Here is a 26,579-nt window from a genome sequence, read left to right as displayed (position 1 = left end):
CTATGACTCTATGACCTATTTCTTTTAATTCTCGGGGCATTAGATGCACTGGTGAACAGAGGAGGCTTTTGATTTAGTCTCAGCATCCTTGAAGGGAATTAGATAGATTATGTGCAGAGAAAGGGGACTGAGGGTCATCGAGAAAATTGTATCAAACTTCCTGATTTCTTTTTCAGTAAGACAGAGGGAGGGACTTGGATTTCTTAGAAGTGCAGACCCGATGGGCTGTTGGGATTCTGTGATTCTATAAATATAATCACTAATAAATCCAATGGGGTGTCACAGTGGTTAGCACTGCTGCCTCACAGCACCACGGACCTGGGTTCAATTCCTGGCTTGGGTCACTGTCTGTGTGGAGTTTGCACATTCTGCCCATATCTGCGTGGGTTTCCTCCAGGTGCTCCAGTTTCCTCGCACACTCCAAAAATGTGTGGGTTAGTTGGATTAGCCGTGCTAAATTGCCCCTTAGTGTCAGTGGGATTAGCTAGGGTATATGCATGGGGTAATGGGGGTAGGGCCTGGGTGGGATTGTGGTGGGTGCAGACTCGATGGGCTGAATGGCCTCCTGCTGCACTGTAGGGATTCTATGATTCTAACCCGAGATTCAGAAGAAACTCGTGTGAGGAATGTAGAATGTGCATTGAGGAGGAGGGTGGAGGGAATGGAAGAATACCTTGGTAGTGGAGGAGGAGGAGTAGGAAAATGCCCACATGGAACATGGACACGAGCAGACACTGGGCCGAATTTCTGTGCTAGACTTTTGATGCGGTGAATAAGTCTGGAGTGACTGCAGCTGCATAAGTTTAAACAGCTGTAACCTCTCAGATAATTTGCCACATATCCAGCACTGTGTCCCTGTATGTCGCCACCATCCCTGGTAAAGACTTCTGACAAAGCATCGTCACCCTAACGCCTAACTGAACTAGAGTGGAAATTTAAATTAATCAGGATCCCCTACTCAGATAACCTGAGTTTCTACAGAGGAGCTGCTGTGATCTAACATCATTACTGATCAATCAATAGTTGCTCGAGATAGGCGCGTAGAATTGGTGGACAAGCATAGACCAAGGTCCATTCTTCTACCATTCTGATAAGTCACTTGGCCCAAATGATAATGAGTTGTTGACTAATCGCAGCAATCAATCATTATCAGTAAGTCAACAACAGACCCAAAGGTGCAGAAAACCCCCAGTGGCGGATAACTTTGCAAACCTGGCTTCATTCATCCATTCCTTCCAAACTCATTACACTTACCTCACATCGTGACTCCAATCACTAATATACAGTATTCCACCAAGTTATTTCCTGAAATCTTATCCAGTTTGCATTTAAGGTGATCCATGCTACCGGATTCCACCATCTCCCCAGGTAACCTGGCTCCATAGATTGGCCATTCACTCTCCGATAGGCATGCTGGGAGATAATCGGCCATGTTAAAGGTTGCTACGTCCTAGGGTTGCCAACCCTCCCAAGGATTGGTCTGGCGTTTCCAGGAATTGAAGATCAAACCCCCAAGACACTGCTGTGTCCAAACCCAGAGCAAAATCATCAAGACATTTAAAGAGTTATTTTTCAATTTTCTTTAAATGTTTCATTTGGAATATTGAAAATGGGAGACAAAAGGGCTGTTTAGCTGAGCATCATAGACCATAGAATCCCTACAGTGCAGAAGGAGGCCATTCGGCCCATCGAGTCTGCACCAACCACAATCCCAGCCATGCCCTATCTCTGTAACCCTATGCATTTACCCTAGCTACTCCCGCTGACACTAAATTGGTCAATCTACCTAACCTGCACATCTTTGGACTGTGGGAGGAAACCAGAGCACCCGGAGACAAGGGGAGAACGTGCAGACTCCACACAGGTAGCCACCCAAGGTCAGGAATCAAACCCAGGTCTCTGGCGCTGTGAGACAACACAACCACTATGCCATGGTTTTAGGTTAAAGGGCAGGAGGGGATTCGGTGGGAATCTGGAACGCACTGCCTGGGAAGGTAATGGAGACCGAAAACCTTACAACCTTTAAAACATCGATGGATAAGCACTTGAAATATCATAACATTCAAGGAAATGGGTGGGACAAGTGCAGAAAAATGGGATTAGCACAACTTTAGTGGTAGTTATTGTTGGTGCAGACTAGGTGGGGCTGAAAGGCCTTATCTGCGCTGTATGACTCTATATATCTCTATCAGTCGGTGCAGGCTTGGAGGCAGGAGGATCTGTTCCTGTGCTGTAATTTTCTCTGTTCTTTATAAACAGTAATTCAGGCTTGGAATCCACATACAGAAAAGGCCATTTGGCCCATCACACCTTTCCTAGATTTTCACTGCATGTTTCTTTTAATGTATCATTTTGCCTTCTCAGTTCATCTTTTCAGTGATGTTCTAATCCATACCTCTTTTGCCATTTCTAACAACCCGCAGTGATTTATTTTTAAAAACCTGCCAGTGTTTTCTGTAATAATAGTACTCCAATTAATCTTGTTATATGTCTTGCACTGCTTACCCTCCTGAAACTTTTGGAAACCTGTGCGAGATTTTCCCAGATTCCGTGAGAGTGGAATCGTCCCGTAAGGAGTCCGGGTCACACAGCCACGGTGTAAAGGGAAGGCTCCGTGTGAGGGAGGCCACCCCGGTTTATTTTTGGAATGCGTTTCTCACCATGAATATCTGTTTCGTTTAGAATCAAGCAGACTTCACTGGGGCACGAGGAGAGCACCTGCAAACCATGCCAAGCTATCCAAACATCTCCCGTGTGTGGCTCAGATGGGCACACTTACTCATCACAGGTAGGACTGGAGCTCAGAATTGATGGGACCAGCCCGGGTTGGCACTGCCTGGAAAGGGGGCATTGGGAGGGTGGTGGGGGGTCAAAAACAGGTTCAATAATAACTTCCAGGGGCAACTTTGATAAATCCTGGCAAGGGTAAGAGCTAAGAATGGGGACTAAATGGATAACTAATTGGGAACCTGATTGAGGTGCATGAGATTATGACAGGCATGAATAGAAACTTTTTCCCCTTAGCAAAGAGGTTCAATAACCAGGGGGCATCGGTTTAAGAAGGGATTTGAGGAAAATCCTTTCTCGTCCAGAGGGTGGTGGGAATCTGGAACTCACTGCCTCAAAAGGTTGGCAGAGACAGTAACCCTCACAACATTGAAGAAGCATTTACAGATGAGCACTTGAAACGGGCGGCACAGTAGCACAGTGGTTAGCACTGCTGCTTCACAGCTCCAGGGACCTGGGTTTGATTCCCAGCTTGGGTCACTGTCTGTGTGGAGTTTGCACATTCTCCCCGTGTCTGTGCGGGTTTCCTCTGGATTCTCTGGTTTCCTCCCACAGTCCAAAGATGTGTGGGTTAGGTTGATTGGCCGTGCTAAAAATTGCCCCTTAGTGTCCTGAGATACATAGCTTAGAGGAATTAGTGGATAGGGGTGTAGGGATAGGACCTGGGTGGGATCATGGTCAGTGCAGACACGATGGGCCGAATAGCCTCTTTCTGTACTATAGGATTTCTATGAAACACTGTAATGTACAAGGCTATGGGCCGAGTGCTGGAAAATGGGATTAGAATAAACAAGTGCTTGTTGGCCAGTGCGGACACGATGGGCTGTGGATGTCTACGGCCTTTTATGTGGCTTGCACCTCTCGCTACCGGGGAACCCATGGTGGGGGGCCATCGTTGGTGAGACCCAAAGATCTCACTGGCGACAAGGGCCAGGAAGTCCTCCCCAGTGTGTTACCTTCTGGTCACAAGTTTCCTGCATCCGTTAGAAGCTCATTATTCTTTGATTGTTGCCCTTGTCAGTTCAATGGCCAAGCGGTTATTTAGTAACCATCATTGAATCATAGAATTCCCTACAGTGCAGAAAAGGCTATTCAGCCCGTTGAGTCTGCACTGTCTTTCCGACAGAGCATCCCACCCAAGCCTAGCCCGTCTCATCCCTGTAACCCCACGTATTTACCCCACTAATCTGCCTAACTACAGATCTTGGGACACTAAGGGGCAATTTAATATGGCCAATGAACCTAACCTGCACACCCTTGGAGTGTGGGAGGGAGCCCTCGCAGACACGGGGAGAATGTGCAGTCAGTGACCCGAGGCTGAAACAGAACCCAGGTCCCTGGCGCTATGAGACAGCAGTGATAACCACTGTGCCATCCCGGCATGTAACCCTTGCAGCTAATTAGTGAGTATTTTGAGTTGCTGGGAAAGTTTCCCTGTCTGGTTGTTTTCTTTGGAAGGGTGACAATATGATGGACAAGCTTTTGGATTTATTTACGTGACTCCTATGATATTGTTCATGGAGTCTACTCCTTTACCTGACTCTCCAGACCATAGGAGTGGGGAAAACCGTGTACCTTGGGTATTCCTTTCCTTTTTATGTTAGATATGTTTTACCTATTGCTTCTCTGCCTTGTTAACTTTCTCTCTTTCTCACTGTCTGTCTCTCTCCCTCCCTCTCTTTTCCTCTCCCTCCCTCCCTTGCCCTTCCTCTCTCTCACTACCTCCTTCCCTATCTCTCCCTCTTTCTCTCCCTCTCCCTCCCTCTCCCTCCCTCTCTCTCCGTCCCTCTCTCCCTCTCTCTCTCTCCACAGTGTAAGTTGGAGCTACAGGTATGTCTGACTGGGAAACAACTCAGCCAGCAGTGCGAAGGCAAGTGTCCGTGTCCATCAGAGCACACTCCAACCTCTGACCCCGGGAGAAAATCAGGTGAATGCCAAGCGCAGAGCACCAATAATAAAGGAAATGACAGTGTTTGCCAAGGGCAGCCCAACTGGGGACAAGCAAGAGATCTAACATTGGTCAGAGTCCATTGATGGTGGATACTCAAGTCATTGAGTCTATTGAAGAAGGGGGTCGATAGATTTTTTTTTGATACCAACAGAATCAAGGGCAATGAGAGTGGAGCAGAAAAATGGAAGATTAACCATGGTTGTATTGTATGGTGGAGCAAGAAAATTTGATTGATTTGATTTATTATTGTCACATGTATTAACATACAGTGAAAAGTATTGTTTCTTGCGCGCTATACAGACAAAACATACCGTTCATAGAAAAGGAAAGGAGAGAGTGCAGAATGTAGTGTTACAGTCATAGCTAGGGTGTAGAGAAAGATCAACTTAGTGCAAGGTAGGTCCATTCAAAAGTCTGACAGCAGCAGGGAAGAAGCTGTTCTTGAGTTGGTTGGCACGTGACCTCAGACTTCTTTCTTCCTCGATGGAAGGAGGTGGAAGAGAGAATGTTCCGGGTGCGTGGGGTCCTGAATTATGTTGGCTGCTTTGCCGAGGCAGCGGGAAGTGTAGACAGAGTCAGTGGATGGGAGGCTGGTGTGAGTGATGGATTGGGCTACATTCACAATTTTTTGTGGTTTCTTGCGGTCTTGGGCAGAGCAGGAGCCCATACCAAACTGTGATACAATCAGAAAGAATGCTTTCTGTGGTGCATTTGTAAAAGTTGTGAGAATCGTAAAGGCCAAATGTCCTGCTCCTATGTTTTGCATTCTTAACCAACAATCAAAGACCCAACAGGGTTGGGCCAGAATGGTACGATCAAGGAAAATTAAAGGCTAATGTGAAAGAATATTTTCTTTGCTCCCTGGCTGTGATAGCTGAGATCTGTGTTTCACACTGGGGGAGGATCATAGAATTCTCAGATAAACTGTACAGTCCAGTGTCAACAGTAGCCTGACCACCTAGCAAGAGCAACCAACTATCAGTACTCCATTTCTGCTTCTCCTGCATGTTTGCCCTTTTGAAGAAAAGTTTTAGAGTTAGCAAAAGGTCTACATCTCAATTACACCTGAGGCAACCACTTCAGCCCTGCTTCAATTTGTCTATGTATATAAACAGGCCACAATGTTCCCTTGTCTCATCCACCTAAATCAATCCTAATTTTACTCTGTGGCTAAATCTACAATTTGCTTAAACTAACACTGACTTTGAGCAGTAGTTATGAATGTTTAATACATATCTCCAGACTCTCGCACTCCAGGACTCCAGTGCACAATGTAAACTCATTTAATTATTAATCCAGAAACTTGGCTAATGTTCTGGGGAGCCAGGTTCGAATCCCACCACAGCAGATGATGGAATTTGAATTCAATAAAAAATATCTGGAATTAAAAATCTACCAATCACCATGAAACCATTGTCGATTGTCAGAAAAACCCATCTGGTTGACTAATGTCCTTTACAGAAGGAAATATGCCGTACTTTGCTTGGTCTGGCCTACCTGTGACTCCAGAGCCACAGCAATGTGGTTGACTCTCAACTGCCCTCTGATCAAGGGCGACTAGGGATGGGCAATAAATGCTGGCTGGCCAGCAACACCCATATCCTACGAATGAATGAAAAAAGGCTTGATTAGATACTTGCAGTCTAAAAATCATTTGCATGAAATAATTTGTTCTGACCTGCCTTTGAATAGAATCTCTACAGTGCAGAAGGAAGCCATCAAGTCTGCACTGACACCAATCCCATCCAGGCCCTATCCCCATAACCCCACTTATGTATCTTGCTAGCCTCCTCACACCAAGGGGCAACTTAGCATGATTAATGCACCTAACCTACACATCTTTGGACTGCGGGAGGAAACCAGAATATCTGGAGGAAACCCATGCAGACATGGGGAGAATGTGCAGACTCCTCACAGACAGTGACCGAGGCTGGAATTGAACCCAGGTCCCCGGCACTGTGAGGCAGCAGTGCTAACCAGTGTGCCACCATGCTGCCCACCACTTTCAGTATTCTTCTAAAATGCCTCATGTTAATCCATAGCTTTGTCAGTTGACTCTTTATGCATAACCAGTATGAATATTTCATTTTCATCTTTATTAAATATTAAAATTTAGACATGGAAATTGGTCAATGAAACAAGATTTGCTGTAGTTCAGTTTGTCTTTGACTATCCTGCTTGTGGCACAGTTCAATGATAATGGAGTGGTTGACTAATTGCACTGATCTCACCTCTATCATGAAGTCTATGCCAGACTGAGATGTGAGGAGGGAAGAAGCTGAGTGGTGGAGAGCTTTGGAAACTCGGGGCTGACGTGTTCAAAGTGGGAAAGGATGCAGAACAGGAGATTCTTCATCCTTCACCCACTTCGCCCTCTGTATGGGTGGAATTTCCTCGTGTCCCGCCATGGGAATCATAGTGGGCAGGACATGGACCACACAAAGGTCCATTGAGCTTGGGTGGGATTTTCCAGCTTTGGGGCCAAGGCGAAAATTCTGTCCCAAGTGCGTTGCTGCCTCACAGCGCCAGGGACCCCGGTTCGATTCCCGGCTTGGGTCACTGTCTGTGTGGAGTCCGCACATTCTCCCCATGTCTGCATGGGTTTCCTCCGGATGCTCCAGTTTCCTCCCACAGTCTGAAAGATGTGCTGGTTAGATGCATTGGCGGTGCTAAATTCTCCCTCAGTATACCCAAATAGGCACCGGAGTGTGGCAACTAGGCGATTGTCACAGTAACTTCATTGTAGTGTTAATGAAAGCCTACTTGTGATACTAGTAAATAAAGTTAAACAAGTGTCAGTTATGTTGTAAAACAGTTGACCAATGGACTTGTTTTACTTTTACCAGCCCCTTCCCATTATTCGTTTACAATCTGCATGTGTCTAAGTTCTTTTCAAGTGCACCAAATTTAGAACACATCCTGTCTCAGACCAATAGACAAAGTGTTCAATATTCCATTGAAAAATCCCTACAGTGCAGGAGGCCATTCAGCTCATTGAATCTGCACCGACCACAATCCCACCTTGACCCCATTCCTGTAAACCCTCATAATCTCCCTGTTAATCCCCCTGAGACAAGGATCAATTTATCACGGCCAAACCACCTAACCCGCACATCTTTGGAGTGTGGGAGGAAACCGGAGCACCCAGAGGAAGCCCGGTCCCTGGAGCTGTGAGGCAGCAGTGCTGACCACTGTGCTATCATGTCACTTCTAGCACAGAAGGCGGCCATTCAGCCCTTTTTGTTCATGCTGTGAAACCACAAGAACCACCCCATTGCATCATATTGCATTAAGACACTCCGTAGCATCTTGTATCATTTTCTCTCTCTTTCCCTCTCCAGCTGACTGCACAGGTCAAGATCTGGCAGACCTCGGCGATCGACTCAGGGACTGGTTCCAACTGTTACATGAAAATGCCAAGCAGAACAGTTCAGGGAGGCTCGGGAGCGCGCCCACTGGTAAGTTCCAGAGACGTTCTCTGGCAGATTGAACAGCAGAGAATTGTTGGTGCAGACATAACACGACAGGACTGGCACACTCTACCAGCGCACAGATTACACAGACCCAACATATGCCACATAGTGCATTGTGCCAGTGTGAACATTTGTGTACTCAGACCTGGGACTAATACCAACAACTGATATTTGATCCACTTTTGTTATGCACAGTGGCTGCCCCTATGTGTTGCACCTAAAACAAAAGTGAAATACTGCGATACTGGTGATCTGAAATAAAATCGAAAAGTGATGGAAAAACGCAGAAGGTTTGGCATCAACGTTGGAGAGAGAATAAAGTTTACGTTTTGAGTCCAATGTGACCCTTCTTTGGAACTTCAGCCTCCCGAAGAAGAGTCATAAACAATGGCTCGGTTTCTCTCTCCACAGACACTTCCAGACCTGCTGGGTTTTCCAGCATTTTCCGATTGTGTTACACATTGATATGGAGATGCCGGCGTTGGACTAGGGCAGGCACAGTAAGAAGTGCTACCAAATAAATCTGTTAGACTTTAACCTGGTGTTGCGAGACTTCTTACATTGTACCCCTGCTAGCAGATTACTAACACTGGGGTACATCGCTTCTCAGCCCTTTGGCTAAGATCAAAGTCATATTGAGCAGAAGGTGGGATGAAGTGCTTTATCTTGTCAGCTTGGATTCTGTGGCTGGAATTTTGCTGCCCTGCCTGCCACGGGAATTGGAGTGAGTGAGGGATGGACAATGGAAAGGTCCATTGATCCCAGACGGGATTTTACAGTTTCGGGACAAGCGAGGCCATAAAATCCTGCTCTGTATGTCTCTCCTGTGGGAACCATGAATTGGATTCAATTTGAATTTGGTTTCTGGAGGAAGCGAGGTGATGGGTTAAGGGCTTGTCCAATCTACTCTGCACATTGGCTTTGTAACTTTCAGAACGGATGCACTGTTCTGGGACACACATACGCAATTAGCCAACATCTCTGCACTCCATTCCCCTACATGGGTTGCGTGAAGGCATGGATTGAAGATGATTAGTAAAAGAACCAGGGAACAACATATAGAAAAATATTTTTATGGGATGAATGTGGAGGATTTAGAATGCACTGCCTGAGAGTGTGCTGGATGCAGATTCAATACTAGCCTTAAAAAGAGAATTAGATAAATATTTGAAGGAGAAAAGATTTCCGTGATTATGGGACTAGGGGATTTTCACAGTAACTTCATTGCAGTGTTGATGTAACCCTACTTGCGACATTAATAAATAAATTTTAATCTTAAAACTTCTCTGCTGTCTTGCTGTAGTGCTGGAAAAGAGTTTGGGGGCCAGCTGCAGGGACTCGATCGGCTGGATGTTTTCCAAGCTCGATACAAACGTGGACCTATTCCTGGATGAGGGAGAGCTGGCAGCCATCAACCTAGACAAGTATGAGGTCTGCGTGAGACCTTTCTTCAACTCCTGTGACACCTACAGGGATGGACATGTCTCCATGGCCGAGTGGTGTTTCTGCTTCTGGAGAGAAAGTAGGTAGTGCGGTGACAACAGGGCCAACATTTGTTGACGGTGCCAAGTATTCTATTTGTGTAGACTTGTGAACAAACACTTTTATTCTAAGTTGTGTGCACGAATTAAACTCAACGATCAGATTTCCAACTTGTTGCTGTGGACCAAACTGATTTAGCAAACTGCTCAGTTTCCATTTTTGTTGACATAGCCTCAAACCACATCCTCTTGCTTTCAAAACCTCCCCCGTCTTTTGGACCCAAATTCCATTTTCGGCTCTAAGCGCTTCTGGTTGCAGTTTTCATTGAGTTACAGAATCCCCATGGAGCAGAAGGAGGCCATTCAGCCCATTGAGTCTGCACCGACCCTCTGACAAGAGTGTCTTATCCAGCCCCTCTCCCCCATTCTATCCCTGGAAACCCATGCATTTACCCTGGATAATCCCATCTAACCTACACATCTTTGGGCATGAAGGGGATAATTTAGCATGGCCAATCCATCTAACCTGTACTTCTTTGAAGTATGGGAGGAAACCAGAGCACCCGGAGGAAACACACACAGTCACCGAGGGCTGGAATCGAACCCGGGTCCCTGGCGCTGCGAGGTAGCAGTGCTAATCACTGTGCCAACCTTTCTTCAAACTTCCAGTTTTGGGGCATGGGCCCCTCTGTGATTATCTAATTCCGGTCTCCTGTTCATCTCCAATTCTAATCATTCCAGAATTGGTAGCCAACCTAAGCTATAGAGTTTCCTCAATGAACCTCTCCAACTTTCTTCCTTCACCTTCTCCTTTTAAGGTTCCTCTGGAAAACCTCCTTGTTTATCTGCCCTAAATATCTCCTGATGTGAAGTGTCTCGGGACCTTTTGTGATCTTGCCGGTGTTGTGTGCAGTGTCTGGTACTGCTGCTGATTGATTGCTTTGTGTTGTCACAGAGCCCCCCTGCCTGGCTGAACTCGAGAAGATCCAACTGCAAGAGGCAGTGTGGCAAATACCTGGTGAGTCGGAGCTGCAAACTGTCTTCCTTTGCGCACCCCTGGAGATTCGATAGCTCACAGCCTCAAGTTTTTGAACCTCAGCCAAGCAAAGTCTTCTGCACAAATAAATATCTGAGCTGCATCCGCTTTGCCTTGAAGTAGCAAATAGAACAATTTAATGCTCCAAAAACTGCAAGATGGTGAAAGGCACTATATAAATACCTGGTATGGAGGGCACTAGCTACGAGGGGAGGTTGAAGAAACTTGGTTTGTTCTCACTAGAGCGACAGAGGTTAACCTGATAGAAGTCTACAAGATTATGAGAGGCATGGGCAGAGTGGATAGTTCCCAGGGTGGCTGAGGAGGCATGGGTTTAAGATGTGAGGGGCAAGGTTTAAAGAAGATGTACAAGACAAGCTTTTTTACACAGAGGGTGGTGGGTGCCTGGAACTTGCTGCTAGGAGAAGGTAGTGGAAGCAGATACGAAAATGAGTTTTAAAGGGGGTCTTGACACAAACATGAATGGGATGGGAATAGAGGGATATGGTCCCCGGAAGGGTAGGGGGTTTCTTATTTCAAATGTGCAGCATGGTTGGTGCAGGCTTAGAGGGCCGAAGGGCCTGTTCCTGTGCTGTAATTTTCTTTGTTCTTTTTTTTCTTTGTAAATGCGAGTCAGTAATTATAACCTCTGTATTAGATGTTGAGACGGATATACCTTGAGAAAATCTCGTGGAACTTAAAAAGGATAAATAGATTTCCTCACAAATATTCTGATGAGACTTCCTGACTTGGCTGACATCCTGGCAGAGAAGGTCAGCTGTGTTTGGAGATACCCAGCAATGCAGGCCCGTGGACGGGCTTTATCTGGCTGCTCAGTGGTTATGGTCTCGGACCAGAAACTCACCATGGCAAGTGTCATCCAGAAGTCAGTGGCTGAGATTTTCCAACTCGCCGTGGGAGAGTCGATGGCATTTCCTGATGGGGCATCATGTGATGGGTCACAGAGTGTCTGATCAGGAGGGACACACACACACACACACACATACACACACGCACACACATAGATGCTGAGCCCCGCTGAGTCCACGGTGGCAAGTTGTCCCCTACCACTGCGGCAATGGGAACAGGCTCTTTAGGTAGTGATGAATTAGTCCCTTCAGGGCCTCAGTTGGTCTTTGTGCAGACAGGCCACCCAACTCCCAGCTTGCTCCTGGTAAAATTCCAGTGGAGGCAGGAAAGGGACAAGTGTGCCATCCCCCTGCCACCCCACCCAATCCCCCTAACCCCTGCCAGCCCCACTCCCAGGTACAGCATATAATTGTAACAAAATCCCAATTCTATATTTAGCCCTTGGATTCTAGAGTGTCTTCAACATACACCCTCTGATTCATTTTCCATCAGTCTCTTTGGGGAAGACAAAATGGCTTTAATGACGACTTGAAGCATCAGCTCAGTAGTGTGTGTGTGTGTGTGTGTCAGTGTATGTGTGTGCCTGCATGTGTTGCACTTGTGTGTGTATGTGGCTATGTGTGTGCACCTGTTTGTAAGTGTGTGCCTGCATGTATTGCACATGTAGGTGTGCCCATGTGTGTGCACCAGTGTGCGTGTGCATGTATGTGTGTGTTATTGTGTGTGTTAGTGTGTGTGTGTCAGTGTGTTATGTGTATGTGTGTTACATGTGTGTATGTGTGTGTGTGTTACACGTGTGTGTATGTGTGTTGTGTGTGTGTGTCTGTGTGTGTGAGTGTGTGTGTGTATGTCTGTGTCTATGTGTTTGAGTGTGTGTGACATCTTGTGCAATGAAATTAGCCTCAGGGCTTGAGTTTGGAAAGTGTTACAGCATCAGTGTTTGTAAAAGCCAATCAGTTGGCAGGCCCTGCAGCCGATAAGTGATGGTTAATGATTGGGGCTCTCAATTCACAGAACTGGTTATTTGCGGTTTGAGAAGCTTTAAGCCACGGTAAACCGAGGAGTAGATTAGATTGCTTCTGTAGTTTATCTCTAAAATATACAAGCAAACATCAAAAAAAGACGTCAGTGCGACTTATTCATTAGAATGGCCTTTACATGACAAAGCAAGGAGGGGTTTGGGGTACAGAGTGGCCGAACAGGTCTCCTGTGTCTATGGAGTGAGGTATCTGGGGAGCAAATCCTTCTGATGTTTATAGAATCACAGAATCCATACATTGCAGAAGGAGGCCATTCGGCCCATCAATTCCGCGCTGGCCACAATCTCACTCAGGCGCTATTCCTGTAACCGCACATATTTAACCTGCTAACCCCCCTGACACCAGCGCCAATTTATCATGGCCAATCAACCTAACCCGCTCACCTTTGGAGTATGGGAGGAAACCGGAGCACTCGGAGGAATCCCACACAGACACGGGGAGAACATGCAAACTCCACACAGACCCAAGCTGGGAATTGAACTGTGGCACTGTGAGGCAGCAGTGCCAACCACTGTGCCATCCCGCTGGTACTGTTCATTCTTCGCAAAAGCTCAAGGAGTGTTTCCTTCAATTGAACAACGGGGATTTACTTAAGTCAGCATCGAGTTCAGCGAAGTGAATCCTTCAAATGCGTTTGATGATCGTCGCACTGCACGACCCCAATCAGCTTAAGTAGGTTGTGCTGTTAACTTTATTGCCTGGGTAACAGCCAGGGCTGTCATTCAGAAGTAATTTGTTGTTTATAAATTTGTTGGTGTTTGGAAGCTATAGAGGATGTGCCAGGTACTGGGTGTCAGCTGTAGCTGCGTGAGAAGCAGTCTTTACTCTCGATCAGAAAGCTGTTGCGATTGTGGTTGGTGCAGATTCGATGGGCCGAATGGCCTCCTTCTGCAGTGTAGAATTCTAAGATTCAGTCCTGCTCCAAGCACTTGAGTGTGTAATCTAAAGTAAAACGTTTAAAATTAAAGTTTATTTATTAGTTACAAGTAAGGCTTACATTAACGCTGCAATGAAATTCCCCTAGTTGCCAAAGTCCACCGTCTGTTTGGGTCAATGCACCTAACCAGCATGTCTTTCGGACTGTGGGAGGAAACCCACGCAGACACGGGGAGAATGTGCAAACGCTGCCCAGACAGTGACCTGAGCAGGGAATCGAACCTGGGTCCCTGGTGCTGTGAGGCAGCAGTGCTAACTACTAGGCCACTGTGCTATCCCACAAGGCTGGCGCTCCAGTACAGTGCCAGTGAGATTTTGAGCGGAGTCCGTGTCTTCCTGCTTCAGGTGGATGTAAAAGCTCTTTTGGCCCTATTTTAGAAAAGGGGCTAGGAGCCGATCTCAGGGTTCCTTGTATCTACACCTGAGTTCAGGTGATCAGCATTGAGATATAATTATTACTGTTTGTGGTTTCAATGATGATAGAAAAGCCCCAACGACTCATAGGATTGGGTAAACATGTTTTGAGTTCATTTATAGAAACATATTTACAGAGGCATCAACATTGAAGACACATCTGAGTGTGCAGCAGTGAACCTGAAACTGGATCGCGTGACACACTTCCTTTCCAATGATATCATGTTGCAGTCCCTGCAAAGGCATATTACAACAGTGTGAGATCGCTGTGTACGTAACGGCTGTCGCATTTCCTGCATTACAGCATCTGCTTGACTTCAACGCCTTTTCACTGGGCATGAGGTGGTGCAGAATGACGTTCGTTTTCTTGCTCATACGTGGAACATGAGTGTCACTGGCTGACCAGCACTTACTACCCATCACTAGTTGCCCAAGGTTAGTTGAGAGTCAACCACAATGCTGTGGCTCTGGAGTCACATGTAGGCCAGACCAGATAAAGACAGCAGATTTCCTTCCCTGAAGGACAGAAGTGAACCAGATGGGTTTTTGCAACAATCGACAATGGTTTCATGGTCATCAGTAGATTATTAATTCCAGATATTTTTTATTGAATTCAATTTCACCATCTGCCATGGTGGGATTTGAGCCCGAGCCCCTAGAACGTTAGCTGAGTTTCTGGATTATTAGTCTAGCGATAATACCACTAGGCTGTCGTCTCCCTTGTTCAATGCAATGTGGGTTCTTTAACTTTTTTACAGAGCTGATAGCTAGGTTCTGTCCACACTGACTAACCTCTCTCTCTGCTACAGGTACATTCATTCCCAGTTGTGATGAGGATGGATACTATAGGAAGCTGCAGTGCAATACTTATTCTGGCGAGTGCTGGTGCGTTGACCAGCAAGGCAGTGAGGTGACTGGAACTCGGGTGAAAGGAAACCCTGACTGCGGTAATAACACACCCCATCTTGCATTTTGCTTTGATCTGATTCTTGCTAATCCATAACTCACAAAGTCCGTACCGTTACCACCATCCATGACCCCCCCACCCCCACCCCCAGGGAAATCCGTCCAGAACTTTGGGTCTAAAACATTTCTTCATTTCTGCTAGATTTGGTGGCTAAATTATGAGACATTATGGTACACTACATGAACCTCTGCTGATAGATTATCGACCCGAAATGTTAACTCTGTTTCTCCCTCTGCAGATGCTGCGTGGTTTGCTGAGTATTTCCGGCATTTTCTGTTTTCATAGAATCATAGAATTCATACACTGCAGAAGGAGGCCATTCGGCCCATCGAGCCTGCACTGACTACAATCCCACCCGGGCCCAATCCCTGTTACCCCATGCATTTAACCTACAAATCCCCCTGACACTAATGGACAATTTAGCATGGCCAATCCACCTAACCTGCACATCTTTGGATGATCTCAGTCTTTCGTATCTTCTTCCGGACAGAAGAAGGTGGAAGAGAGAATATCTGGGGTGCGTGGGGCCCTTGATTATGCTGGCTGCTTTTCTGAGGCAGTGGGAAGTGTAGACTGAGTCAGTGGTCTATACTTGGGAGGTTGGTTTGCATGATGGATTGGGCTATATTCACCAACCTTTGTAGTTTTTTGCGGTCTGGGGCAAAACAGGAACCATAGCAAGCTGTGATACAACCGGAAAGAATGCTTTCTATGGTGCATCTGTAAAAGTTGGGGAGAGTCGTAGCGGACATGCCAAATTTCCTTAGTCTCCAGAGTAAACAAATCAGACCAAGAGATCAAACTGTTATCTCTTTAGTTATAAAAGAAGATTGGAGATGACAAAAAAAAGACTTTTTGACTCACAGTCAGGATTCACTGAATTCGGCAATGAAAAGTTTGCTTGCTTTCCGATTGGTGAGAAATGAGGGGGAGGAGGAGGGTTCCATGATGATGGACATGTTGGCCAACCAATGATGGGGATGTGGTAGTGGGTGCGGGGGATCATGTGATATAATCTCAGAAGATGTGAGCCTCTCCCTCCTCCCTCCCCCACCATTCCTCATTCTCCCCATCCCGCCAGTGCCCTTCCCTCACTGTGCCCATCAATCCCCTCCCCCCTCCCCCCCACACCCTCACCCCCACCACTTTCCCACAGGCCCCAAAAACCTTGACCTTGTTGTCATCTCCCCTGGGCAATGACCTGTTGTGGCGCCACGACTGAACCTGATTTCCTGCTGCCTTTGCAGACAACTTTGACAATTTCTCGGGGGACTTTGGCAGCGGAGTGGGTTGGGAGGACGAGGAGGAGAAAGAGGCAGAAGAGACTGCGGAGGAGACGGAAGAGGAGGAGGGTGAGGTCGGCGAGACGGATGATGGCGGTTACATTTGGTGAAACAGCTCCGCTGTACAATAAGCACTGCTAAATATTTGGCACTTGTTTCTCCATGAACCACTTTTACTCCTTCTGATTAACCCATCCACTATCACACAGTGTACACCACCCGTTCACAATGCATACAGATATTAACACCACTTGCTGCACCACTCAAGATTGCTTTATCACACTGACACAAAGGCTCACCCTCAGCGAGTGACCCAGAACCCCTGGAATGTTGCTGACCAGGCCAAACTTGCCATTCACACTTCACAACCCAGAATGTACCCCCATCGTGGTGGGGGGGCTGTTTGGGGGGAGAGGTCTGAGGGACTCATTGCTGACATGTGGGTATCAGTATAGCAAGACCGGGGCGGGAGGTGGGGTGGGATGGGCTGGGAATGTGACAACTAGTTCATCCTGAAGCAACGTCAGTGGAAAATGCGGTGAGTAATGCCAGCTCTCCTAACCAACCCCCCCCCCAACACACACCCTTACTCTCCTTCCCTTCACCCACTGGCCCTCAGCCACTGCACTCTCATTCCTCATTCTGTTACCCGCCAGCCCCTCGCTCGCTATCTTACAATGCCCTGCAGACACTGCCTGCTCGTAAGTAATTACAACATACCCCAAAATTGACACTAAATTTGATGTGGAACTCAGAATACTTCCAACGTGTGGGATAGATTGCACTGTGCACGTTGTAGCGTTTGTGTTGGGAGAGGGATTGGGGAATGCTGGATCCTTCACCAGGATCCAAGCACGTTTTGTGAGTAGAGTTTGCCACTTTCCACTGCCTTGTGTACCACAGTCTGGAAATGCCACTGCTACGCCCCCACCTCATTGGGGTCAGTCCGTACGCTCTGTGCAAAATGTAGATCTGTTCCCTATCAGCCCTCTCAAACACTGGAGAGACCCTGAGGCACTCCCTCAGACAAAGGAGAGACACTGAGACACTCCCTCAGACACTGGAGACACTGAGACACTCCCTCAGACACTGGAGAGACCCTGAGACACTCCCTCAGACACTGGAGACACTGAGACACTCCCTCAGACACTGGAGAGACCCTGAGACACTCCCTCAGACACTGGAGACACTGAGACACTCCCTCAGACACTGGAGACACTGAGACAGTCCCTCAGACACTGGAGACACTGAGACAGTCCCTCAGACACTGGAGACACTGAGACAGTCCCTCAGACACTGGAGACACTGAGACAGTCCCTCAGACACTGGAGACACTGAGACAGTCCCTCAGACACTGGAGACACTGAGACAGTCCCTCAGACACTGGAGACACTGAGACACTCCCTCAGACACTGGAGAGACCCTGAGACACTCCCTCAGACACTGGAGACACTGAGACAGTCCCTCAGACACTGGAGAGACCCTGAGACAATCCCTCAGACACTGGAGACACTGAGACAGTCCCTCAGACACTGGAGACACTGAGACACTCCCTCAGACACTGGAGACACTGAGACAGTCCCTCAGACACTGGAGAGACCCTGAGACAGTCCCTCAGACACTGGAGACACTGAGACAGTCCCTCAGACACTGGAGACACTGAGACACTCCCTCAGACACTGGAGACACTGAGACAGTCCCTCAGACACTGGAGACACTGAGACAGTCCCTCAGACACTGGAGACACTGAGACAGTCCCTCAGACACTGGAGACACTGAGACACTCCCTCAGACACTGGAGAGACCCTGAGACACTCCCGCAGACACTGGAGACACTGAGACACTCCCTCAGACACTGGAGAGACCCTGAGACACTCCCTCAGACACTGGAGAGACCCTGAGACAGTCCCTCAGACACTGGAGACACTGAGACAGTCCCTCAGACACTGGAGAGACCCTGAGACACTCCCTCAGACACTGGAGACACTGAGACAGTCCCTCAGACACTGGAGACACTGAGACACTCCCTCAGACACTGGAGACACTGAGACAGTCCCTCAGACACTGGAGACACTGAGACAGTCCCTCAGACACTGGAGACACTGAGACAGTCCCTCAGACACTGAGACAGTCCCTCAGACACTGGAGACACTGAGACACTCCCTCAGACACTGGAGACACTGAGACAGTCCCTCAGACACTGAGACAGTCCCTCAGACACTGGAGACACTGAGACACTCCCTCAGACACTGGAGACACTGAGACAGTCCCTCAGACACTGGAGACACTGAGACACTCCCTCAAACACTGGAGAGACCCTGAGACAGTCCCTCAGACACTGGAGAGACCCTGAGACAGTCCCTCAGACACTGGAGACACTGAGACAGTCCCTCAGACACTGGAGACACTGAGACACTCCCTCAGACACTGGAGACACTGAGACAGTCCCTCAGACACTGGAGTCACTGAGACAGTCCCTCAGACACTGGAGACACTGAGACACTCCCTCAGACACTGGAGACACTGAGACACTCCCTCAGACACTGGAGACACTGAGACAGTCCCTCAGACACTGGAGACCCTGAGACAGTCCCTCAGACACTGGAGAGAGGTCGGCAGCACTCTGAGAAGTGTGAGTGTGAGGAGGATTACACCCCAGGTTTAACTGTGTCCAATTTGTGCTCTGACTCTTGAGTTAGACCTGAGCAGGGATGTGTTTGGTACAGTGAGCACAGGACAGGATTGTCAGAGACCTAATTAATATTTTAATTTCAGAAATAGATCATGTTTCTCTCCGGAAGCCACTTACAGGTCTGTCTATTGCACTATACAAACATGTGACTGAAAAGAAATGCCGAGTGTAACATTATCGTGAACAGCCACCTTGTCCTATAGAACACTTGTTCCTCCTGCGCACATACCTGCTAAAGTTACCTCCGCCGCCCTCCCCCACCATCTCACTAGCCACTGGTTGAAAGGATGTTTGTGAATTGGAGATGGTCTCATGAGCAATCACAGTGTTTTTGCTCAGTTACTCCACTAGGGAGCAGGGCTGAATGAAGCACAAATACACCCATTCAAACACACCTTCACATAAAGGGAAGTTCACATATATGTTCATACAAACACGTATACATCCACATTCTTCCGACGTGTATATATATGCACTTGCATATGCAACACACACGCAGAATATACATGTAGCATACATATGCATGCACCCACTTTCACACACATGCACACATTCACATACTCAAAGTACACACACACACATACACACACATCACACACATGCAGCACATACACATGCACAGAGCACATACATACACATGCTTGTGTACACATGCACACACACAGCGCACACACACGCATACATAGCGCATTCACACACATTCACGCACATATAGATGCACATGCACACATACAGTGCACACACACACACACACATTCACGAACATACACATGCGCACAGACACACACACAACACACACACACACACACACACACACGTTCTTTTTGTTCCAAAAATATACTTTATTGATAAAATTTGTGAAGGTAGATTACATAGCAGTTCAAAATTCCCATGATATGAAATACAATACAGACCTGTTATTTTTTTCAGTGCGCTGCCTCACCACAAATATATTTCAGGTTATAATTCTAATATTTATTTTGTGTCAATGCTGTAGCCCAGTTTTACCCAGTTTCAGCTTCTTGTTATACGATGTCAGGAGAGCTTGAGACAGTGGCCTTTCCCCAAGCTTCAGTGTATCCCTAATCGCGGATTCAGTGTGCCCCTAATTCCGGATTCAGTGCATCCCTAATCCCGGATTCAGTGTGCCCCTAATCCCGCATTCAGTGTGCCCCTAATCCCAGATTCAGTGCGCCCCTAATCCCGGATTCAGTGTGCCCCTAATTCCGGATTCAGTGTGCCCCTAATCCCGGATTCAGTGTGCCCCTAATCCCAGATTCAGTGTGCCCCTAATTCCGGATTCAGTGTGCCCCTAATCCTGGATTCAGTGCGCCCCTAATCCCGGATTCAGTGTGCCCCTAATCCCGGATTTTGGGGAATGCGTCAGAGTACAGCACGGACACCTCCTTGCACTGCAAGCCCAGCGAGTCTCAGGCAGATCAAGAAGTTCACTGAATTAAGATGTTCTTACACGTGTTCAGATTCACGCACACGCATGATCAAACACACCCACTCTGTCTACCCTCTCACCAGCTCCTGTTGGCATAACCGTGACCCCATTACTCAGCCCAAACTGACAGATGTGGGAGGTGCTGGTGTCACAGCTGGACAGGGGAGGGGGAGGATTTGAGGTTAAAGGAAAGATGATTTTAAACTATCCCATAGCCCTGATTGAAATGTCCTTATTGGCTATTCCCCCCCACCTCAGGTTAAATCACCACCAGTCAGCTCCCCCCCTCACAGGGCAGAGAAAGCAGCGTATGGTGATCTGGGACTGTTACCTATTCCGAATGAAACTGGAAAGTGGATATTTTGTGATGTTAGTGAATCTCATCAGAATTTGCTTCAAAATAAGCAGACAATTGGGGCCAAATAGTAACCACTTTCCTCTGCACACGCTCCTCCTGTACCAGACACAGTTACACCTGAGTGAAGGGCAGTGTTCGATATTCAGATCAGACAGATGATCTGGACTGGCTGTTCACCTTCATATGATCAGTGCTCAACAGGCAAGGTGACTGCAGAATTATCCGATTAACATATCCACACTCGCACAGACCCTCACACACACTCACACTGACCCTCACACACACTCACACTGACCCACACTCGCACTGACCCACACTCACACTGACCCACACTCACACTGACCCACACTCACACTGACCCACACTCGCACTGACCCACACACACACTCACACTGACCCACACTCACACTGACCCACACTCACACTGACCCTCACACACACACACTGACCCACACTCACACTGACCCACACTCACACTGACCTTCACACACACTCACACTGACCCACACTCGCACTGACCCACACTCACACTGACCCACACTCACACTGACCCTCACACACACTCACACTGACCCACACTCACACTGACCCACACTCACACTGACCCTCACTCACACTGACCCTCACACACACTCACACTGACCCACACTCACACTGACCCTCACACCCACGCTGACCCACACTCGCACTGACCCACACTCATGCTGACCCACACTCACACTGACCCACACACTCACACTGACCCTCACACCCACGCTGACCCACACTCGCACTGACCCACACTCATGCTGACCCACACTCACACTGACCCTCACACTCACACTGACCCTCACACCCACGCTGACCCACACTCACACTGACCCTCACACACACTCACACTGACCCACACTCACACTGACCCTCACACACACTCACACTGACCCACACTCACACTGACCCTCACACACACTCACACTGACCCTCACTCACACTGACCCTCACACACACTGACCCACACTCACACTGACCCACACTCACACTGACCCTCACACACACTGACCCTCACTCACACTGACCCACACTCACACTGACCCACACTCACACTGACCCTCACACACACTCACACTGACCCACACTCGCACTGACCCTCACACACTGACCCACACTCACACTGACCCACACTCACACTGACCCTCACACACACTCACACTGACCCACACTCGCACTGACCCTCACACACTGACACACACTCACACTGACCCACACTCACACTGACCCTCACACACACTCACACTGACCCACACTCGCACTGACCCACACTCGCACTGACCCACACTCGCACTGACCCACACTCACACTGACCCTCACACACACTCACACTGACCCACACTCACACTGACCCACACTCACACTGACCCTCACACACACTCACGCTGACCCACACTCACACTGACCCACACTCACACTGACCCTCACACACACTCACACTGACCCACACTCATGCTGACCCACACTCACACTGACCCTCACACACACTCACACTGACCCACACTCACACTGACCCACACTCACACTGACCCTCACACACACTCACACTGACCCACACTCACACTGACCCACACTCACACTGACCCTCACACACACTCACGCTGACCCACACTCACACTGACCCACACTCACACTGACCCTCACACACACTCACACTGACCCACACTCATGCTGACCCACACTCACACTGACCCTCACACACACTCACACTGACCCACACTCACACTGACCCACACTCACACTGACCCTCACACACACACACTGACCCACACTCACACTGACCCTCACACACACTCACACTGACCCACACTCACACTGACCCTCACACCCACACTGACCCTCACACCCACGCTGACCCACACTCACACTGACCCTCACACACACTCACACTGAACCTCACACTCACACTGACCCTCTCACACAGCCACACACATACACTGACCCACACACACTCACACTCACCCTCACACACTCACCCTCACACACTCACCCTCACACACTCACCCTCACACACTCACCCTCACATACACACACTCACCCTCACACACACCCTCACACGCACACGCAGTCGCACACTGACCTTGTCACACACATACACTGACCCTCACACGTATCAACCATTATCCAAACTAACCAACACATCAACTCATACACTTGCACTCTCACTCACCCACTCACTCATTCTCTCACTCTCATTCACACTCTCACTCATTCACACACACACACATCCATCATGTAACACTCACTCTCATACTCCCTCACACACACACACTCTGTCACTCACTCACCACACTCACTCACCCATACTCACACAGTGACTCACTCACTCACACTGTCTCACACTCACTCACACTCATACTCACTCTCTCACTCACTCACTTCCTTACACTCTCACTCTCTCTTTCTCTCTCACTCACTCACTCACAGCCTTTTTACTGCAGTTTCCATTGAAGTTTGTTCTGTCGCTGGACTGTTCAAGGTGCTCTGACATCATTCTGCAGGGTAATTTTCACTTTAGGGAATAGTGTAAATTGCAAAATATTGCTTGCCTGTCAACAAATGGTGGTGATGTTATTGACTGGAATGGAAAGGAGAGTCAGTAGAGATGTTTAACAGTGAGTAAGTAGCTCCCCCCACGATCAATATAACTTGGTAAATACGCTGAGGTAATGTTTCTGTGGATAAGTGTAAAAATAGCATCAAAGGTAACAATGTATGCAGTTAATAACAACCTGCATTTATATAGCCCCTGTGGCTATAATGATTCCTCTCAAGTCCCAGTGCTGGCCTATTTTAGGACGTGGCAGTTCAAAGATCACCTGGTGAGTGGCAGAGGTATGAATGTCAGGAAATAATTCTCTTTGTCTAAGTCAGACGACCATGAGTTCATTTCTCGCCCCAGGGGCTTGAGAGCCTTGTCCAGGCTGACTGCCCACTGTGGTACTGAGGGAGTGCAGCGCTGTCAGAGGCATCACCCACTGGAAAGGTGTTCACATGAGAGACCATCTGTCCTCTTGGTGGGTTATGGAAGAACCCATGGCACGACTCGAAGAGGAGCAGGTGGTGGGGGTGGAGAGGTGGGGCGGGGGTGGGGAGAGGTGGGGCGGGGGTGGGGAGAGGTGGAGTGGGGGTGGGGAGAGATGGGATAAGGTGGAAAGAGATGGGATAGGGTGGGGAGAGGTGGATTGGAGGTGGGAGTAGGGGGACAGGGTGAGAGAGGGGGGGTGGGACACTCCTCAGCATCAGGGCCAATGTTTTAACCTCAACCAACACCTCAAATCAGATGATCCAGCCATTATTCTGTGGTTATGGGGTTTTCACTTGTAAAGGCTGGCAGATAGAAGATTTAATCTTGAAACTCATGCAGCAACTCATGCTGGTCATAACTTAATGACTTGTATTTCCTAAGCATCCTGCTGGGCTCCCAGCCACAGAGCAAAGAGCTGCTTGATTGAGCTTCCTGTCATTTAGTCTGACCGGTTTGAGTTATCCTTGTAGCTACACAGTTACTGCCCCTCTTCCAGTGATTGTACTCCAGTGAGGTGACAATCGAAGCACTGGGTACCAAGCAGTTGGCTTCTTAATTGCTGCAGTCATCACTTCCTCCAATAACTGTAACGACCCCCAAACACATTCAGTTACACACACCATTTCTCTGGTCAGAACAACCAACTTGGATGTGACAGCTTTCATTTATCTGTAAACGATTAGTCAGAGTCATAATACCAGGCCCTGCGGACTGGGGCTTTAGTTTCTGAATTGCAAACCATTTCGCAAGGACCAAGTGTTACTCGAGACATGTGAAACCACGGTAATGTCCGTTCACGTCCAACATGTAATGGGAGTATGAAGAGTGAGTGCCACATAGTAACGAACAAAAGAATTTAGCGATATTAGCACTCGAAGTAATGGAAAGAATTTCTAAAAGTTTCTAAAAGTGGGGAGGGGGGGTCAGCAAGTCGGAACAGGAGGGGAGCGTCTGTGACAGAATACTTGAACGTAGGGACGGGAGGGGGGCAAATGTTTAAGCTTGTCTCTGATTTTTATTTTAATTGTCAAGGAGAGAGAGACAAGTGATGCATTATGGCTGGGCCATTACAACCTGGTTCTCCGTCCAACACTTACAAAAATGAAATCCTTTTTACTGTTAACAGAGTGCAAAGGCAAATCAAGTAAAAGGGCCTCCATCTTAATTATAAGTTTTGCCACGTTGATAAATGGTTTACAAAAGGCAGCTTCTCAAAACGTTTAGAGTAAAAATTGTGTTTGCATGGCCGTCTTTTTAGGAGCTAAGGTGCAATACATGTTCACTTAATTTGTATAAACAGAGTGCGGCGTAAATGTAGCGAATTAGTGGGTGCATAATAAAACTACAGAGTAACTCCAAATAGCAGTCCCATTCTTGCACAGCGCTGGAGATACTTAGAGAAGCTGGGTGGGTTGGGGGAAGGGTTGGAGTGACCCCCCTACATTAATGTCAAATAATAGTAGTGAGGAGTTTTGTCTTGGTTCCCTCTGTGACAATGGACTTGTCTGTAATGCTCTAATAATCTGTATATGGATCAACCTCATTTCCATTTTTCACATATCGGGTAGATTAATGTATGCCTTCAGAGATCCATGGGACTTACTCAGAATGTATAAATCTTGTTGTACTGAATGTTAACCGCTTGGAGATGTCTTATTCTCAATATTTACATTGTATTTGATAATAAAATAACCCATTTATCCGAGCATTGCTGTGTTTTGCCGCTGCGTTCATTCAAGCTGACTGGCTGAAATGTAAATTTGCCATGTCTGTTTTGAGTTCAATCACCGATCATCATCAAACCTACCTCAGAAAATTAAAGGTTGAACCAATTAGATCGCATAAAATACACTTGGAAGTTTTCTTTTGCCTCTTCCATTGACACAAGTCAAATGGCCCTGTGCCGGTGTGTACGCTACACATGTTGTGCTGAAACAATGATATGAACACACAAATCACGAAACATGTTGTGGGCTCATTTATTTAGAATAGGCACGTAAGGACAGCTATAGATCAGTAGGAATTTTCAGGACACCAGCAGCAGAATTGTGTGAGTGTGCTCTGCTCTAAAGCAAAAATGAAACTAAGACTGGATTGCATGACACACTTCCTGTCTGATAATGTCATGCTGCTACTCCTTAAAGGTACATTACAACATACACGAACCTCCTCCAACACTTCATATTAACATATCTTTCTATTCCTTTCTCTCTCATGTGTTTACCCATCTATGCTATTCGCCTCATGTGGTCGTGAGTTCCACATTCTCAACACTCACTGCGCGACTATGGAATCATAGAATCCCTACAGTGCAGAAGGAGGCCATTCAGCCCATCGGGTCTGCACTGACAACCATCCCACCCAGGCCCAATCCCCGAAACCCCGTGTATTTACCCTGCTGATCCCCCTTACACTAAGGGCCCTATTTTACCATTTTGATTCTAAGTGCTGGGCAGACTTGAAACTGGGAGTGTTCAGATCTGACTTTTCAATCCGTTCTCAGGCACCCCCTTATGCACTCTGCCTGAAAACATATCAGCAATTCCAAATCGCGCTGCAGATGCCTGTGAGCAGGGCTTAACGTACCCGAAATCCTGCAGCTCCGATCAGCACCTTCAACTGCGCACGCACAGAAAAACAAATTACAGGATGCTGCTCTCCTGCCACTTCCCTCCTGGGCCGGATAATGCCTCTCCCTGGCCACCACATACATTGCCCACTCCTACAACATTACTGACCCTCTTATCCCCCCATCCCCTCTGCCACCTAGACTGATCAGGGATACC

General features: G+C 47.8%; 1 protein-coding gene across 1 annotated transcript in view; it reads left to right on the top strand.

Moving 5' to 3' along the window:
* Positions 1–16,698, top strand: part of LOC145360414 (testican-2-like) — a 71,040-nt gene extending 54,342 nt beyond the window's left edge. The window contains exons 4-10 of the mRNA XM_080215613.1: positions 2,683–2,788; positions 4,600–4,714; positions 8,080–8,196; positions 9,515–9,733; positions 10,648–10,710; positions 14,798–14,935; positions 16,203–16,698. Coding sequence (XP_080071739.1) covers positions 2,683–2,788; positions 4,600–4,714; positions 8,080–8,196; positions 9,515–9,733; positions 10,648–10,710; positions 14,798–14,935; positions 16,203–16,348 — 904 coding nt within the window. The 3' untranslated portion in view covers positions 16,349–16,698. The remainder of the gene's footprint in view (positions 1–2,682; positions 2,789–4,599; positions 4,715–8,079; positions 8,197–9,514; positions 9,734–10,647; positions 10,711–14,797; positions 14,936–16,202) is intronic.
* The last annotated feature ends 9,881 nt before the right edge of the window (positions 16,699–26,579 follow it).

Source organism: Carcharhinus amblyrhynchos, chromosome 31 (assembly GCF_965287045.1).
Source record: "Carcharhinus amblyrhynchos chromosome 31, sCarAmb.v2.hapA, whole genome shotgun sequence".
Lineage (NCBI taxonomy): Eukaryota > Metazoa > Chordata > Chondrichthyes > Carcharhiniformes > Carcharhinidae > Carcharhinus > Carcharhinus amblyrhynchos.
This window is presented reverse-complemented; position numbering and strand designations above follow the sequence as displayed.